The sequence below is a fragment of the Fundulus heteroclitus genome, chromosome 2 (assembly GCF_011125445.2).
Source record: "Fundulus heteroclitus isolate FHET01 chromosome 2, MU-UCD_Fhet_4.1, whole genome shotgun sequence".
Taxonomy (NCBI): domain Eukaryota; kingdom Metazoa; phylum Chordata; class Actinopteri; order Cyprinodontiformes; family Fundulidae; genus Fundulus; species Fundulus heteroclitus.
The window spans coordinates 5863489-5881740 of NC_046362.1; the positions used below are offsets into that span (position 1 = coordinate 5863489).

The 18252-nt window shown below is 40.0% G+C and overlaps 1 protein-coding gene across 6 annotated transcripts in view; it reads left to right on the forward strand.

Annotated features, from left to right (window-relative positions):
* Positions 1-17401, forward strand: part of kif21a (kinesin family member 21A) — a 71431-nt gene extending 54030 nt beyond the window's left edge. For 4 of the 6 annotated variants that reach the window (XM_036146307.1, XM_036146287.1, XM_036146294.1 and 1 more), the window contains 11 exons: positions 258-315; positions 582-636; positions 728-930; positions 2373-2498; positions 8478-8614; positions 9034-9208; positions 10855-11019; positions 12170-12287; positions 12420-12590; positions 12893-13092; positions 14667-17401. In XM_036146307.1, the coding sequence (XP_036002200.1) occupies positions 258-315; positions 582-636; positions 728-930; positions 2373-2498; positions 8478-8614; positions 9034-9208; positions 10855-11019; positions 12170-12287; positions 12420-12590; positions 12893-13092; positions 14667-14757 (1499 nt within the window). In that variant the 3' untranslated portion in view covers positions 14758-17401. The remainder of the gene's footprint in view (positions 1-257; positions 316-581; positions 637-727; positions 931-2372; positions 2499-8477; positions 8615-9033; positions 9209-10854; positions 11020-12169; positions 12288-12419; positions 12591-12892; positions 13093-14666) is intronic. The other 2 variants (XM_036146292.1, XM_036146295.1) reach the window with 2 other exon arrangements.
* The last annotated feature ends 851 nt before the right edge of the window (positions 17402-18252 follow it).

Sequence of the window (18252 nt, forward strand, 5' to 3'; positions counted from 1 at the left end):
CAGCAATAAATACTTGAAATGTATCAATCTCTGTATAATGACTCTAGATAATGAGTTTTAATTGAATTGGAGCACTGAAATAAAAAAACTTCTGAATTTGCTGAGGAGCATCTAAAGTCCTTATTCAGCAACTGCAACAAAAAAGCTAAAAAAAAAAGTGATAAATTGAGAACTCGATAAGTAAGGATTCTCATTCTTTCCCAGTTGATGATTGTTCTCACTCAGCTCTGATGTTCTTTACCGATCTCATTTGACAGAAAATGGGGACGATAGCAGCAGTGACGAGTCAGCCCAAAGTCCCTCAGCAGAAGGAACGTAAGTTAATGCTTCAAGTAAAACTGCTTCTTTTATTCTGGGTTATTTTGAGGGTTGTCGTGTTATTACTTTTTTTGTGTGTGGCTTTTTTATGTTAATACTTTGTGTTCATGTAAAGGTGTCTATAATGTGATGTTGTGTGTTTTCTGTGTAATGGATTTTTCATGTTGGAGGCTCTGCTGGTTTATAGTACGACTTCCTTTTTTCATCTTACTTGCAGTGCATTCTAAGTGCATTTCTTGATACTCGTCGTGTTTCCTCTATAGGACATTGGCATCAGACATTATGAAATTTTGTGGGGAGACCAAAACAAGAAGCAAGGTATTCTTTAGTTCTAATGCTAATGTCTGGTTGTCAATAAAATACAAATATTATATTTTGTCTTGAGCTTTTCTGGAACTTTGCTGCACAGGCCCGCAGGAGGACCACGACTCAGATGGAGCTCCTTTATGCAAACAGCGACTCTGCCCCCGATGCACCCACTGACTTCTCCAGTCCTATGCTGTCTTTGGCTGAAACCCCAGATGGATGTGGTGTTGACATGGACTTGTCGGGCCCATCAGTCAGAGACTACACAGCTCTTTCCCCTGGCTTTTCCTCTAAAATGGGCAGCATGTAAGTCCAAGCCCAGCACTCTTTCTCATACAAGATAACCTTTATTTCCTCTCTGTTGCATGTTGGAGTTTGTGGCTGCTTTATTATTTTGGTTACGTTTTTTTTTTTTTTTTTTTTTTTCAAAACCATACTTATAGTCCAGCAGACATAAAGGCATGAACCGATTTCAGAGTGAAACTAATGAATGGCTTTCTTAAAGCTTCATGCACAAACTACCTCTTTATTGCTTTGTCAAACTAATTCAGCAAAAGTAAAAATTAGAGATGCACCAATGAGATATTCTGAAGCTGATTTTAAATCAAGGTTGGAGCTATATAAAAATAAATACAGGAGAGTTATCTGTACAAATAAAAGCTAACGTTTTGCCCACCTAAGGATGCCCTGCTCTGCAGTTGGATGGGATTTAATTAATATTTGAAAACAAAATTTAGCTGCCTTTGTTAGCATTTAGCCTGATTAGCACGGTTAGCATTGCTAACAGTAGTCGTATGCATTTTCTGTTGTCTTCAAAAGTATAAGCCTTAGCAAAAAGCAGTATACTTGAAGTGAATTTACTTAATTATGCTTAAGTATAAGTATAAGCTCAAGTCTTGGTATTAATGTATTTAGTGTTAGACTTCTGTTTATACTTTTCTATTAGGTATTTGAGATCTAGTTTATGAAAGGAAACTTCAAGTATACTGCTTCATTTTAAGTCTGAAATAAGTATACTTGTATTACACTTGAATAAACGACTTTTTGCTAAGGGAAAACGGAGCAATTTGGCTGTGATATGTTCAGCTTCCTCTAATATGCCAAAGTCAAACTCCTGGTTGAAGCTGCCTGAATTATAAATAGACACATCTTTGTAGAAAAATAGATGCTTCTCACACCTTTAGTGCATCATTTTTAAACAGCTCACTGATACTGAACCTATCAGAGGCGTTTTCATTTAGCAGACTTCCTCTGTGAGGAATTTTCCATGTGACCTGTTAACGTGTATGTGTGGTGGGGTCGCTGACTGGAATAAGACGGCACTTTCAGTTTCTGAAAGACGATCTGTCAGGCCTGGTCAGTTCTGAAATCATCTGATTTCAGGCAACAGCTGATCTCTGGGTGCATCTCTAACCAGACTGCTTTCTCCTTTATTAAGCTCTGCTTCAAACCTGTGCACATTTACTTCACAAGACTTTCTGAAGATGTGCCCACACTAAAATTACTAGTTCAATATTTGACAGCTATAGTATAACAAAAACCTGAAGTGTCTTTATTAGTAAACATGGGCTTGCCAAGGAACATCCTCTCTCTTGGGCCTTACAGTATCAGGTAACCGTGTTTCTGTGTACACTTCATGCTCATCTCTACATTGTTTTGATTGAATTTTAGTGTTCAACTGCTGCTTTGTAAATATGTTTGTGTGCTGTCTTTGTGTTTCTGAATAATCAATCAAACTGAATATTCAGTTCTGGCTCCAGAACTGTGTCAGGTTTGGAGAAGCGAACCCCAGAGCCGTCCCCACTCTCTCGCAGGAAGACCTATGACAAGGCGCAAGCAGCGGCTAACAGGGCAAAGGTCAAGGAGATTAAACAGTAAGAGCTTGTTGCCAGCATTTTGGCTGCAAAGCTGTCAAAAAGTGAAACTACTCTACCTTAACTCTACTAATACTGCTCCTGTCGATATCCTGCTTTAGAGGGGCATGAAGTTTTTCCTAAACCAGTACTGCTCTGACTTCAAAATGATTTTGCTCCCTAACCCTGATATTATGGCTTATCTTGAAGTCATAATAATGATTCTTTCGTTTCTGCTAGTTCTGACACTTACCTATCCCTCTGCCTCTGATGCTCCTGGGTTCTATATTTCACATTATGAGAAATTCCCCTTTGTGTGTCTTTGGCTCTTGGCAAACATTCATAGCCTGTAGACTTTTTGACATTTTGTCAAAAATGTCACAGAACCACAAACTTAGTTTTGTTTTAACTGAACAACACAAAGTAGTAATAATTATAAATTGGAAGGAAAATTAGATTGGCTTTAGATTTAGATTTTTTTAGATTTTGGGAAAGGAATAAACTTTATTCCACCCTCAAAACATTTACAATAATGTGTTTCTGAATTCTCCATTCTCCACTTAAACATTTGAAATGAAATGAAATTTATTCGAACATGAACATGATACAAATATAAAAATAAAATAGTGCACAGTAACAAGAAGTGCATAAGAAAGAAGAGAAAATACAGATTTTTGTTTCAGTTAACATATCATGCTCAAAATGGGGTAGGAAGAAGTGAGAACTTATAAACTCCTACCCCTAAACACTTGAGACTTTAGAGTCCTACTGTCATAAAAAAAAAAAATCAAAATCAAAGTGGCAGTTTGAAGTAACAGTTACTAATATTTACCTATACATTTTCCCATTTTATGCTGGTTTATCTTTCTAAACCCTTACACCAAGTTATTATCTTCAATACACACCTTATTGCTTTCTGTCCCCATGTGTATATCTATTGAAAATTACCTCTTTGTACCTTCTTTTGAATTGTGTTAAACTATTGCTTTGTTTTAAATCTTCATGTAACTTATTCCATAACTTTACACCTTTAATTGAAATACAGAAGCTTTTCCTTGTTGTTCTAAAATTGCGGATCTTGAAGATTGAGTGACCCCTTAAGTTATATATAGTGTGTAATGGATTTATTATTTTATTATTTATTATTTATAAACTATATTATTATATAGTTTAAGAAGAAAGGTATCAAAAGAAAATCTTAAAAGCATGGTGTGCAATTGCATCTGGCCCCATTTTACTCAGAAACCCATAAATCAAATCAATTGCAGTTATCATCAGTCCGAAGTCACTTCATCTGTACATCAGGATACTAATGTGTGGATAATAATGTGTAATTATTTCAGTATAGATCCAGCTGTACTCTGAAGGCCTCGGGAGGTTTGTTAGAAAACGTCAGCAAAACAAACAGCATCATGGAAAGTGAGGAACACAGCAAAGACATCGGGGATAAGGCTGTGAAGCAGGGTTTAATTATAGAACAATATCCCAAGCTTTGAACGTTTCATCAACCGAAAACTGAGTATGGCACAACTCTAGGCTTACAAAGATGTGGCTGTCTACCAGATATTTACAGAAGTGTAAGCAAGAGGAAAGCAATTGTTGATGGAAAGCTGAAAGAAGTCCAGGTTGCAGCATTGGGAACGAAACGACCAGTGGAAGGATGAGCTCTTTTCAGAATGAAATCTTTTTGATGCACATGCAATACTAACACTGCACAGCACCCTGAAGCCACCATTCCTACAGGAACAGACAGTGGTGGTAGCATCATGCTGTGGGAATCCTGTTTTATGCAGCAACAAGGACACCAGTCAGAATTGATCAGGAGATGGATGAAGCTACTGCACACGGGAATCCAGGGAGAAAAACTAGCTATGTTTACATACACAAAATTTCACGATCGGATTGAAATGAATCCCGATTAAAAACAAAATATAATCGGATTGTTGCACACAATCAATAAATCTGATCATAATGTGCGTTTCTTTGCACCTGGCTTTATTCGGAATAAAACCACTCCGACATGTGCAGTTATCAAAGTTCCCTTAAAAAAACAGAAGAAGAACTTCGTTTTTTGATGAACAACAAAAAATGGTAAACAAATTAGTATTGTTGGAGTTTGTTTGTCTTCCAAGTGCCCAGGACAGACTTGCACGAGGTTCTAATTACAGTTGAAACGTTTCTGAATAAATAACAATTTTGAGCTGTTTTAATGTTTCGAATGTTTATCGGAAGCACAGCTAGTTTTGCTTCCCGATGTATTTCTGCCACTCACCAACGTGGAAGTACATCACGTTTAAGTCGGGCGCACATGCATACTTGGGTCAGTATGCATGTGCAGTAGCTAAATCAGAAAAGCTGGTAGACATACGGTAAAACTCTACCTGTAATTACAACAAAAGGAGATTCTATAAATTACTGTTTTTCAGGGGGTAAATAACTTTGAGAAAACACTGTATTTATCCTTAGTTAGGTAAACATTGAATCCAAGTTATAGAAGCCACTACACATCAGTAGGGAAATATAATGAGCACCGGAGCAAATTACTCATTTATAAGAAATATCCTTTGCAGTTGATTCTCTCTGCACCTTTCACATAGGCTCTTCAATGTTAAAGCTAGCTTTATTCAAGCCTGTGCAAATTCTTAGTTATGCAGGTCATTGCAACAGCAAACAGGCTTAAATCAGAGGTAACTGGACTTTCGCTCAGTTATTTCTAAAATTGTTTCAACACCTATCCAGGAGTCTTTGTCAATTCTGGTGGCTCGCACTTCAGCAACCTGCAGTTGGAGTGCTGCTCATGTGCGAGCCACCAGGATTGACAAAGAATCCTTGATAGGCGTTGAAACGTTTCCAGAAAGAACTGAACGAAAGTCTTTATTCAACATTGCTGTGTTTATTATATGGATGAACCCGAGGGGGACAACACAGTGCAGAATAAGAGTTTTATTGGATAGCAGAATTACAGAAGGTGAGCTAAGATTTTAGTCTCAAAGATGTTTTGTTTCAACCTTTTCTGAATTCCCCAAAGTTGAGGCAATAATCCCAGAGATCTAAATGACCAGTCCTGAGGTTGCTGGCGTAGAACATGAAGCAGGATTTCTGCAGTTAAATAATGTGTTTTGACCACTAAGCTAGCAGGACACCAAGCCTCCAGGAAGCAACATGACATTTAGACTGGCACCAGCCTTCGGCTATCTCTGACATTTTATATGGCAAATCTTCTTATTTGTCATCATTAATATTTTTCTTGGTGTGCAATAAACATCAGAGCTTTAGATGGGGTTTTAATAGCTGGTAAGTCATTGTAGAACATGCAAATATTTTTGTCTTGCTTCTAAAAACACTGAAGGAGAACATACGTTAGTTGTAGACCAGCAACAAGATAAGTAAAGGAGTTACAGAAATGGATTTCATTTTAGTCAATCTGGTGTTTTTCTGAAACCATGCTTAAAAATCCCAGGCATGTGTTTACCTACTATAAAACATGAAAAAGGTCTTGTAAAGAACTGTTAGCTGAGAGCCCTTCCTAAGTTGCTCCCATGTGATGTTATTGTTTCATATAGACTTCCCTTCTGTCCTCCTGTAGTCTTTCCTTCTCACTCTTCTCTCCTTAGTGTAAACAGCTTTGCACACACTTTAATTATGCAGCAGCTAAATTGGCAGCACTTCTGCCTTCCTTCACAGCTCAGTACTTGGAAGCCTGAAGAGCAGCCCACCACTTCCTGTCAGTCCTTCCCTATTCCCTGTACCCACTTCTTTGTTTTACTCTATGACAGCATAACTAAGGCCGACGGCAGATAACTTTGCTGTGTGTAGGAATGAAAGATGAGTAAAAATGACGTTAGCCTGCCCCAGACTAGATTGTAGTTGGGAAGTGTTGCTGACCTGTGCAACACTGGTTTGGTGCCTAATTTACCAAATCATTGTAAATGTTTCAAATTGATCTAACCACTGTGTAAACATCAAGTATAATAATTCAAGTATGTTGTTGTGTAACAAATATAAAGTAGCCTTGACAACAGATGAGAGTTTTGTCAGGATATTTACAAAAAAGTTGTTTAACCTTATTTAACGGCTTTTCTTTAAAACGGAAAAGCGAGATTACATTGCTGCTGCTAAAATAATATACTTATTAATACAATTGTAATATGTTAAGCATTTATTGTTTTGATTTTGATAGATTTTACACCCAAATGTTGAGTGAGAGAACATCTGAGAGTGTTGACGGTCACTCTGTGTAAATTTCAATTTCTATTGGCGATGTGTATATATATATATATATATATATATATATATATATATATATATATATATATATATATATATGTATATATATATATCCAGAGACAAATTCTACTTCAGTTGCAAATAATTTCAGTTAAAGCCGTATGTTGTTTTACATGATTCACTTTCATTTGATAAAAATAAAATGACAAATTAAAGCGAAAACTGAGTTTTTGCTTTAGAAGAAGTTTTTATGTAAGCAAGTTTATTGCTCAGAACTATAGTCCTTCCTGTTTCCTGTAATGCTCTGCAGAGTTAGAGTCTGTTACTAGGGAGCTGCTTTAAAATCTATTTAAAAAAGGCACACTTAATTTGAATCTGGATTTTAGATTGCACAATCATTCCTTCTGAAAAAACAACAACTTACCAGATCAAATTTCTATTAAAGATATGATAACTTTTACAGTATTGCTATTACCAATGACATTTTAAGATATTTAGCAATATAACTGCAATTGTAAGAAATACCTTTAAGACATCTGAAATCCATAATTTGTTCTTGAAGAAATGCCGATGACTGAAATAGCTGAAATGTTGATTGTAGATTGGAAGAATGCCATTTCACATATTCTGAAGTATGTGTATTTGTTGTAGGAAGAACTAAGTGGATATTTGCTTTAAAGAGCCTCTCAAACTATTAGATGTTAAAAGGGCTTGCCGTGTAGAAGCGCAGAGCGGCCATCCAGTTAGAGGAAACTCTATTCACCCCGGAAATTACTCCATTAATTTTAATGACTTTAACCCACATGGGTGATGTGACATTTGGTGGTTTTAAACTGGAAGTGTGGTCATGAACAGTTACCGGACCATGCACATTGCACACGTGTCTTTGTTTTAGTGCGTACTGTTTAAGGCAGCAGTGCCTTGTAAAATACACTCAGCAGAGAAAGGCCATGGAGAGACGTGTTGTCAACAAGATGTATGAATTTAAGTAAGGCAGTTTGGGTAGACCTGTTCTACAGGAAAGTAACATTAAATGACTACTAGTGTGATCTGGTACTATAGACGATAGAAGTAACTTGAACTTCAAGGGAAGGGGACATGGATATGTTGCATGAAACAGAACAGATACTTTGTGTTGCTTCAAAACTTTTGACCAGTAGTGTAGGCAGCCATGATGTCGACGCATTGAAGAAAAACGAGGAGTCGCTGTGTAAGCAGCTAATCACTTCTCAGGAATGCTGGACACTCTCTTACCTTCCAGGATGTTAAGATACCTTAACCTGCTCTCCAACAGAACCCTCAACCCTGTCCCTCCCCTTCTCATCAATCCACAGAAGGACAGCTTGTTTATTTGAAATATGTTTTAGTAAAGTTTCACCTTTGTCCCATGACTTGAGGTGGATTCTCCACACTTATGTATGAACGGTATCCACCGGCAGCTCAGCTCTTACTCTGGCTGCCCTTCAAGCAGAACCTCCTTGGGCTTTCCATTCTCACTGCCTTGGCGTCTTTCTGTGACAGTGATCCAGAGTAAACCAGCTAACGTGATTAATGTCAATTATCTCACTCTGACTGGGTGCATCTTAATTCCTTTCCTCTCCACACAGCAAAGATGGTTGTTTGTGTTCCAGCTCCGTGTTAATCGGCTCTGAGAGCTCAGTACCTTGCATGTTTCCGTGGGTGTGTTTTCCCATCTTTCTTTTCACGCATAATCAGCGTACACCTTGGCGAGTCCGCTGATCTTTCTAGTGATATGTGTAAAATGTTTTTCAGGGGTGTTATCAACCCGGTGCCGTCCACTAAGAGCAGCCGCTCAGCGACACTGCAGTGCGTTCACGTGGCGGAGGGACACAGCAAGGCCGTTTTGTGTGTCGACTGCACCGACGACCTTTTGTTCACTGGATCCAAAGGTTAATGCTTCCAGTTCTCACTCCACCCTTCACATCTCGGTTGTAACTTTCCCCGTTGCTCATCAGCAGTCCATGCATGTTCTCATGTCACGACACAGGTCTTTTATTACTGCTTGAACTGCTGTTAAACTTTTTCTTATAAAAGCAAATAAAAGCTGACGGGGACTAATAACGACTGAGTAGATTAATGAAGTAATGAAACAAAATGACTCTCTGTATAAAAAACTGTTCTCATAAGAAATGGAGGCACATGTTATTAAAGCAGAGCTCACTCTTTTCCCACCATTATTTATTGATGGCAGAGTTTTGTTTTGAATCGATCTTTTCAGAGCCCTGCTATCCGTCTTTAAAGTCTTTGTGTCTGTAGCTCTGATGTTGTAAAACAGCGGCGACTTTGACAGACGTTGATGCTCTTGCAGACCGGACCTGTAAGGTGTGGAATCTGGTGACGGGGCAGGAGATAATGTCCCTGGGAGGCCATCCTAACAATGTGGTGTCGGTCCGCTACAGCTCCAGTTTAGTCTTCACCGTCTCCACCTCATACATCAAAGTCTGGGACATCAGGGACTCGGCAAAGTGCATCAGAACTCTAACGTAAGCTGCAGGCTGACACACTGACCAGGGGGAACAGAGAAGTGCATATAAGGAGGGTTTGTTTTTCTACACACACGAGACACTATTATTTATTATTTCTTTAGACGTTTAAACTGGCAAAATGTTCATCCCACCTGTTGGCAAACATGTAAGGACTGCCATAAAAGAGTTTCATCTTTAATTCTAGCAACAAAGTCTCACACTGAGGACTGGAGTACATTTATTCAGTGGTAGAGATTGTTTTTCTCCACAAAATAACATGTGGCCCACTACCAGCACCCCTTAAATCTTTAGGTAGGACAGCGTATCAAGAAATTACTGATTCATATTTCCATGATTTATTTTCCTGGGGTAAAAATATCGGCCCCCTTTTTCTTAACCATTGGTCACAATGCCTGGACGAGGCCCCAAGTCTAACTCGCCACCATGCACAGTGAGCATAGGGCTCACTGTTGGAGAGCAGCAGAGAGCGGCATCCTGAGCTCATTAAAGCTGGAGACACTATACAACCTTCACAGTTGTCACTGATTCTGAAAAGACGTGCTGTATTTGTTTCATGACTGAAAGACTGGGGATCACAGCTTTGCAACTGGACCTGCTGCTGGGTCACAGACTGCCAGATTTCTCAGACCAGCTGAAGCCAACTCAGAGCATCAAACTCTCGTAGAAACTCTGAGATCAAGGAACAAACTTACCTGTAGGTGGAGATAATAGGAGAATGACTCAAACCTGGGACAGACGTGTTAAGGACGTTGTTCACGAGCTCAATCCCTGTGCCACCACCGCGCCCAATAGCATTACATTTCTGTTACGCTCCCATATAAAATAAATGAAATACAATTGAAAATACTTGGAGGTGTAACCCACAAGTGGTTATAGACTGGAAAAGGTTGACAGTATTCTTTGTTATTGTCATTTAGCTGAGTTTTTGTGGGTTTTGGAATGACTATCAGTGATGGCTGCAATTTAAAAATGATGTTTTTACCTTAACAAACAACACATAAGGTTTAATAGTAGAATCCAGCTGTAGAATGGTTTATTTAAAATGGACAGTATTTCAGTCAGAAATGTTAATTCCCCTAAAATGCAGGCTGATGCAGACTTTCCCCGACTGGGAATCAGGGTTAAATCGGGGAGACGAATTATGTAGTGTGGCCCCAGCTTAAGTTGCCATAACAACCATTACATGCTTTCTACATGGCAACTAGTTATTTCAAGGAGACATGTCAGAAATAAAGGTTTCTCTGTCCTACAATCACAAACATCTGGGGTTCGCTAAGCGCTGCTGGAAGTTTTAACTGAAACTGTGTGCTTTGATAAAACCGAGATGAATTTTTCTTTTCAGGACCAAACACTCCAAGATTAGTATGTGGAAAAAGTAGAAGGTCCTTAGGATCTAAGCATTTATCTAAATAAAAAGGAAACTATCAGAGCACCTAATCATAGATCTGAATCATAAGTCTTGCTCTTGCCGCTCATTGCTGTTACATATAGCTTTCTGTCTAAACATCTTAGCTGCAGATCGTTATAAATCTGGTTGTCGCTTCTAACTTCATTTGAATGTTAAGTTATTTGTTTCAGGGAAATCTGTCTTACTGTTTATTCTCTAGTCACCTAGATTAATTAGTTCCCATCCATGTGTCCAGGTCATCTGGTCAGGTCACCCTCGGGGATATCTGTGCATCTAACACTAGTCGGACGGTCACCATCCCTTCAGGAGAAAACCAGATCAACCAAATTGCTCTCAATCCCAATGGGATGGTCCTGTATGCTGCTGCCGGAAACTCTGTGCGGGTGTGGGATCTGAGGAGGTAAGCTGCAGGTGGCATTTACGCTGCTGCTCTAATCGGCTGATGCATGTTGAACCAGCTCTACTGGGCCTCCATACTGTTAGATTTTTGTGATATTTGCTGTAAACAACAGGGGAGATTTTCTGCCAGCCCAACACTCAATAACAATCTTGTATTTAAAATGGATTGAATTAAAACTCAGTCAAATTAAAACTTTTTTGTAGAGTTCAAAACTATAACCTCAACATTGTTCATCTTAGACCTGGTAATAGTCTCACATGTCTGCTTTTTATTACTCAAATATACTTATATCAGTGTCTTTTACAAGACACTGCTATGATACAGTGTTTATGGGCCTTAAACATCTTCACTTTCAGTCACTTTGCCACCACAATCCTGTGTATTTTGAAGGATTTTATTTAATAGACTAACACCAAATGGTTAATAGCTCTTATACCCCTAAACAAAATCCAGTCAAACAACTGAATAAGGCAAGTAAGAGTATGGCACAACTGCAAAATCTACAGAGACATGGCCGTTCCTCTAAACCTCCTGGTAAATAAAGGAGAGCATTAATAAGAGAAGAAGTCAAGAGGCTTTTTATTTGTAAAAGTGTTCATATCTGGATTGATTTCCATCCACAATTCTGCACTACTTGTAGTTGGTCTATAAAAAGAAATTCTGGCCAAATACTCTGAAGTTTGGGTTTGTAAAGTGACAGAATGTGGAAATGTTTCATAGACATGAAGTCTGGTAAACCTTCGTATTGCAAATCTCAAATTCTTTTCACCATCCCTTACATGACTTAATTCAGCAGGAAAGCTTGACAGAATTCAATCTGCAGCCTTCATCAGTTGCTGTCAGCTGACTGCTGCCGGCTTTGATAGATTCCCTGTTTATTTACTGTTGTTAATAAATCAGTTAATACTGTCACTGCAGATAAGTAACTTAGAATGGAAATCTGTCATTTTCTGTGAAAGTAAAGAGCCAAACTTCTCTGAACTTTAGAAACAAGCTGCTTCTTACAAAATGCCATGTGTAAATATCCTGCTGCGTTGGTGGCATTTCCGTCTTTGCTATATGATGAATAGTAATGTAATCAGCTTTTCTGTTTTTCTCTACATGGTTCTGGAGGAGCAGCTAAGTTATCATATGTTTCATTTTTGATCAGATTTGCTTCTACTGGAAAACTCCTGGGTCACCTTGGTCCTGTAATGTGTCTGACTGTGGATCGGTCTGGAAACAACCAAGACTTGGTGATCACTGGGTCGAAGGATCATTACATTAAGGTGGGTGTCTTTGCTTTTCAGGGATTCAGCCTTTTTATATTTTCTGTCCAGCAACTAACATTTGATATCACAAACGCTCTGGAGAAATCAGAATTAAGGGTCAGTTGTTCAACATGTCTCTTGCTGTTGCAGCTGTTTGATGTAAGTGAAGGCTCCCTGGGGAGCATCAGCCCCACACACAACTTTGAGCCTCCCCACTATGATGGCATCGAGTCACTGGTGATCCAGGGGGACATCTTCTTCAGTGGCTCTCGGGACAACGGGATCAAAAAGTGGGATCTGGATCGCAAAGACCTGCTGCAGGTACATGATGTATACTGAGAGAGAAAAAAAAATCTGAGTATGAATAATATAATATATGTCAATTTCTTAACTTCTTAGTTGTATTTTATAGATCAGATTTTCGTCATTTTTATGAGATCTTTTGATTATTGCCGTGGTATTCTGTAATGTTAAGCCATCAAGTCTCTTCTCATTATGGCAATTCTCTTATCATGTTTTCTATGACTTTAGATAAATCTCAGGTTAAAGTGAAAGTAGCTTCTTGGTTAATGATGACATTAATTCTAATTTTACAATACTATCTGTGTCGTTGTCATTCATAGCAAGTCCCAAATGCTCACCGTGACTGGGTTTGCGCTCTGGGCATTGTCCCAAGCACCCCGGCGCTGCTGAGTGGCTGCAGAGCGGGGGTGCTCAAGCTTTGGCACACAGACTCACTGGGGCCTCTGGGGGAGCTCAAGGGTCATGAGAGCCCCATTAACAGCATCGCTGCCAACAGCAGCCACCTGTTCACCGCCTCAGAGTACGTCCAGCACACAAACACATGTTTTGGCTGCAGTGTGTATAGTCCCTTATTTTTCTGTGTACCTTCTCTAGAAGAATATTGGCCAGTTTGTTTAGTCGTCAACACAAGCTGCTACAATGTTGCACCATTAGAATTCTGATATTTTTGATTGCTAAACTTTTTTTAAATCCATGTCATTTACCAAAAATCTTAAAACTACTCACCCCCAGAGTATGGCTAGGAAAGGGAGACAAGCTAGACCCTGTTTTGAGGGTTTGATGTATGGACAATGGATTTACAGTACATGACCTGCTGCGCCCACCCCACCACTTCCACTCAGAAGCTGAGCTTGCTTTTTATCTCATCAATGGAGGTAGTTTTTATACTTGTGAATCTTTAAGGGCTCATGCACATAGCAACCTTGGGTGGGTCCAGGATCTCAGAATTTCTTATCGCAGGGTGTTTTCACAAAGGGTCTCCAATCGTCTTGTTACTGAAAAAGCGCCTTGCCTTTACTTTGACTTTGTTTGCTACAAAGGAAGCTAGTCCAGCGCTAGCTTTCTGCTAAAAGGAAGCTAACATAACAAGCTTTGAGAAACACATGCCTACCCGTTATAATGAAATATCAAAGTTAACCTCCAAGGAGTGAGGACAATTTATGAATGAATCTTCTATCCATGGAGTAAATAAAGTTTTCTTTCTCCTTTGTTTGCTGCTGTTAGCACTAGCAGGCTGCTAAAAGCTCTGTGTAAAACACCACAACAAGCTTTGATTCAGACTTACTAGCCTAAAAATCCCCTGAACACACACACGTTTCGCGATATGGCGATGACAGTGAGGTTTGGTTGTCTCACGGCTGCTATCCAGAGTCCTTTGGTTATCTATTCGTCGGTGCAGAGATCCCAGTTCCTTCTTCCATTGGCAGCTTTGATTCCACATTGGAAAACTGAAAAATCTCAACGCATATTTCTTTTTCCCAAAGTGATCGAGTGAAACAGTGTGACAGTTAATGAGGCAGCATGTCTGTACCATGTTTTTAACGTTTCAAAAACAGAAAACAGCGTTGTGGATTAAGGCTGTGTAAACAAACATAAGCTGGTTTCCAGATGCCCATACCCTTTCAAGCCCTATTAGTTTCAATTTTTGCAAGTCCACTGCAGCTTAATTGACTGTGATTTTCTGGATGACAATAAATCACAATCAGCTGCTGGTGGTAAACTACTGCTGCGTTCCATTAAGCTTTGAAGTCTGAAGGTGGATATGGAAATGCTATCAAACCCAATGTAAACGTGTTCCAGTTCACACACACATAGTGTTTAGAAATCACTACTTTTTTGTATTTTCATGACGAGATGGAGAGAAACTGCAAATGTTAAGTTATTTTGTAGAAATCACTCCAAATTAGGGACACATACAAGGAGAAATAAATCCCTTGTTCTTCTTAGACAACAAGAAAAGGGGGATAACAGGATAACCTTGAAAATGTTTTCCTGGTAATGAAAACATCTGAAAGAACCTACATTTATGGACTTTTTTTTTTAATTAGTGTTGTTGCCATTTCATTTTTATTCATTTGTGTCGTTGTTTCACAGCGACCGCACAGTGAAGATCTGGCGTGCACGCGGGGGACTGGACAGCACCTTAGAGGGCGTTGACAATGCAGATGAGGTGGCCAGCAACTGAGCACAGCGCCACCCGCTGGTTTTGACTCTGGAATGATGGAAGAGCATTCTGTGATGCTGCTGCTCTGCACTTTGACCTCCAACTTCTCAACCTATTGCTGACTCTGAATACGCTCGCCGTCTTGGCCAGATGATCTTCAACTGGGCCCAAACATGCTCAGTAATCTCATCTCGCCAGAACCTATTGCAGTACCTTTTCTGTCTTATGGTATTTTTGTCACATCATGGTTCGGTACAGCTCTGTTCAGGTTTTCAGCTTGTATGAACTAAAACACCATGGATGGCTTCTCATCCCATCGGAACTTTGTCCGTGGAAACACTGAGCTCATTCCCATATCTCTCTTCACCGATAAGTCATGTTGGGGAAAAGTGTCGCCTAAATCCAACACTCTCACAAGGTATTTCTGGGTCAGAGACACTGCGGTGATGAGCAGCTGATCCCGCCTGCATCAAGAGGATTCTGTCACAGAGAAAAGTGAAGCATGAAGAGCCATGTTGGACTGTGCCATACCATGCATGGAAAAGTGCCATAGAATTGTCAGTGTGTGTTCAGTGTACTCTCAGTGACCGTTTCAAAGAAAAATGCCTTTTTCTGCTTTGGTGTGGAAGAGTAATCAGAAGAAATTGTACTCAGAAAACACACAATAGACGGTTTATAGGTGAACTGTGTAGCTAGGCATATAATCAAAGCTATGCAAGGATTCAACACAGATAAACTTTTGTGTTCTCAGATTTGGGAAGAACTGGCATGAAGAGCGTTGTAGGAGGAAAATGTGGCAGAGGTAGACTTGATAGCTGGTCTTTAGCGCTCACTTTTTTAGTTAATTTAGTGTTTCTGAGCCCTCAAAACCAACATCTCCAAATGGCCATTTGTGCGGGGAACAAAAAGGGAAAATGATGAGAGACTGTACGTTTCATCTTAGCTCTGCTGTTTTGTACCAGCTTCAGTGCAGCAAGCACATCTGTGCAACCTGTACCCGGGTGAGACGGTGTGAAGATGTTACAACTCGTATGAAAGAAATCTGAAGCTTCATCTACATTGAAAGTTTTTATGTTGAAGCAACTTATTATAGCTCTCTACAATTTGAGGATTTGTAGGAGTTTTTTATTTATTTATTTTTTAACTTTAGAAATCCCATTTTTTACAGTATGGTTTCCCCAACAGCGCTCTCCTGCTGTGATTGGTCATTTATTGTTTACCTTGGCAGCTGGTGATGTCCTACTGCGAGTGGGGGAATGCTTGCTTCAGGACAAGGTTTTACCAGTTTAAAAGGAAGGTAAAATTCTTCAAGTTGCCATATTAAACTGGCTTTAAAATCATGGATAAGGATTTGTGATTATATCCTAGACAATGTAGATGCTTACCTTAGCTTTGAAGAGGCTGACAACCTTTTCCAAATCCAGCCTGTCCTGTGACAGACGGCTTAAAGATGAGAAACATGAAACAGTGAAACTTAGCTGCGATACATTCAGCCTGTCTGTTATCTGCTGAAATTCTCACCGTCTGAATGAAAAGTAGATGTGTCATGCTGTAGTGTATTATGGTTCATTTAAAAAAAAAAAAAAAAGCTTTCTTTGTCTCTTTACTTAACCCTGGTTTAAACGCGTCGGCCATACTAAAAACAAGTGGTCTTTAACTTACGTCATCCACACAGAGTAGTGGTGCTGTTGCTACGCTCTGGTAGTGATTACATATGGAGAACCTTAGTTTCTGATTGGCCGCTCACCCGGCAGAGACTTAAATAAGCTGCTCCAGTCTGACTGCAGAGCGTTCAGAGGTGTAGGCAGCCATTAGTCAGGCTGAAGCTGTGGGAGTCCTTCGCTTTGCTTAGTTTCAGGCTCTTTAAGCAATGAGTGTGGCGGTATCCTTTAACACTTGAGCACCTGTAAAAAGTAACACAGTTAAGCTTTGACACTAACATAATCCTTACATGTCAGACCTGGAGGATCTTCACACCACCTGGTCTTGTGTTTGTTGTGACAATCTTTCTCCACTCCTTGACCCCAGACCACCACGTTTTTGTCTCCTTGCTGCTCACGTTCTTTAACCAAATGACAGGTCCTCTGGTTGCCCACTGCGGGTGAGCCCCACCTGATATCATAGCTCCACTTTGCGTGTATATGTGATTGTAATTTTGGTTAAGAGAGGCCTTCAGTTGTCACCTAACTGCGTCAACAAATGTCTGTCTCCCGGTTCTGACCCGTGTGGTTCCCCTCTGAGGACTTCTGCGCTGTCTGTAATCGACCTGTCTTTCTCGACTGTGCGCTGTTACTTCTGAATGTTTGGTGAAAGCAGCTATAAGCGTTGCTGCATTTCAGATCTGTTTGTTGAAGCTGCATATATATATATATGAAAATGTGACTGAATGTTGGCGTTGTGGGACCACTGATCCATATCCTGTCTCACCGCAGAACCAAGAGGACCAGAATTAGCAGGAGGAGCGACAGGCAGCGTTAGCAGGATTCTTCTTCACTAAGGCAGTAGATTGATGTTCTCCACCTACAGTTGTTTTGTTTTTACTTTATTCTTTTTGGTTGTACCCGTCTGGAGGTTTAGTAGCCTCTCCCTAATGGCAAACCATAGCGATTCTAATGTCAGATGCCTGATGAGAATAAATGCCATCTGTCAAAAACAGCCAAGCATGTGTGACTGTCCTGTTTGCTTAATTTACACTCAAACATTTGATATACATGTAAAGTTTAGTGTAATATTTCTTTTAATTCTAAACGAGCCATAATAAAAATTTGTAAGCAGCGTTGCCTCACTAGTTTCCACTGACGCATAACATTATGATCTTGTGCAGGTGAAGTAAAAGACACTGGTCAGTATGGCCCCTTTTATTGGGCAGCAAATACTCACTACGTCCTCAACACTGATGCTTTAGAAGAAGGAGGGACACTTTTAGCCTTTGAGAGAGTTTTTGACAGGAGCCAAATTGTGTTGGCTGGAAGACTTGGTCAGTGCATCTCTAAACTGTAGCTACTGTGAGGTGGTCAGGGTCCATCTTAATTGGTCGTTGCGGCTGCACTTACTACCCGGTACCGTAGCGAGCTCCCCACCGCAGCTGGGATCCAGTTCTTCCCCACGGTACCTCAGCGAAGAGCTCGCTGCCAGCTATGTAGCTGTTTGCCAGTTCTCCACCGTGTTGACAGTCACGGAGGTCCTCAGTCAGCTGGATTGTTCAGTTACAAACACACCTTTCTTACATTTGAAAGCATTTAGAAATGAAATGAACTTACGGGACATGACGGCATTGTGGTCGCCACCTTTTTAAAATCCATTTGTTCAAAAACACCGACTTGCATTCCCCCACAGGAAACGGTCAGTAAAGTCCTCATAAACTCTTCTGGGATTCTCTCGTCCTTTGGGATTGGGTGGAACCTTCATCCATTTTAGACCACCCTCAGACATTTCAGCTCCCCTTTTTAGTGACTGCTGTGAAGTTAGTTTGAGGTTGAATGTGGGAAAGTTGCGCTCCGCGGCTTCTGCATTGAC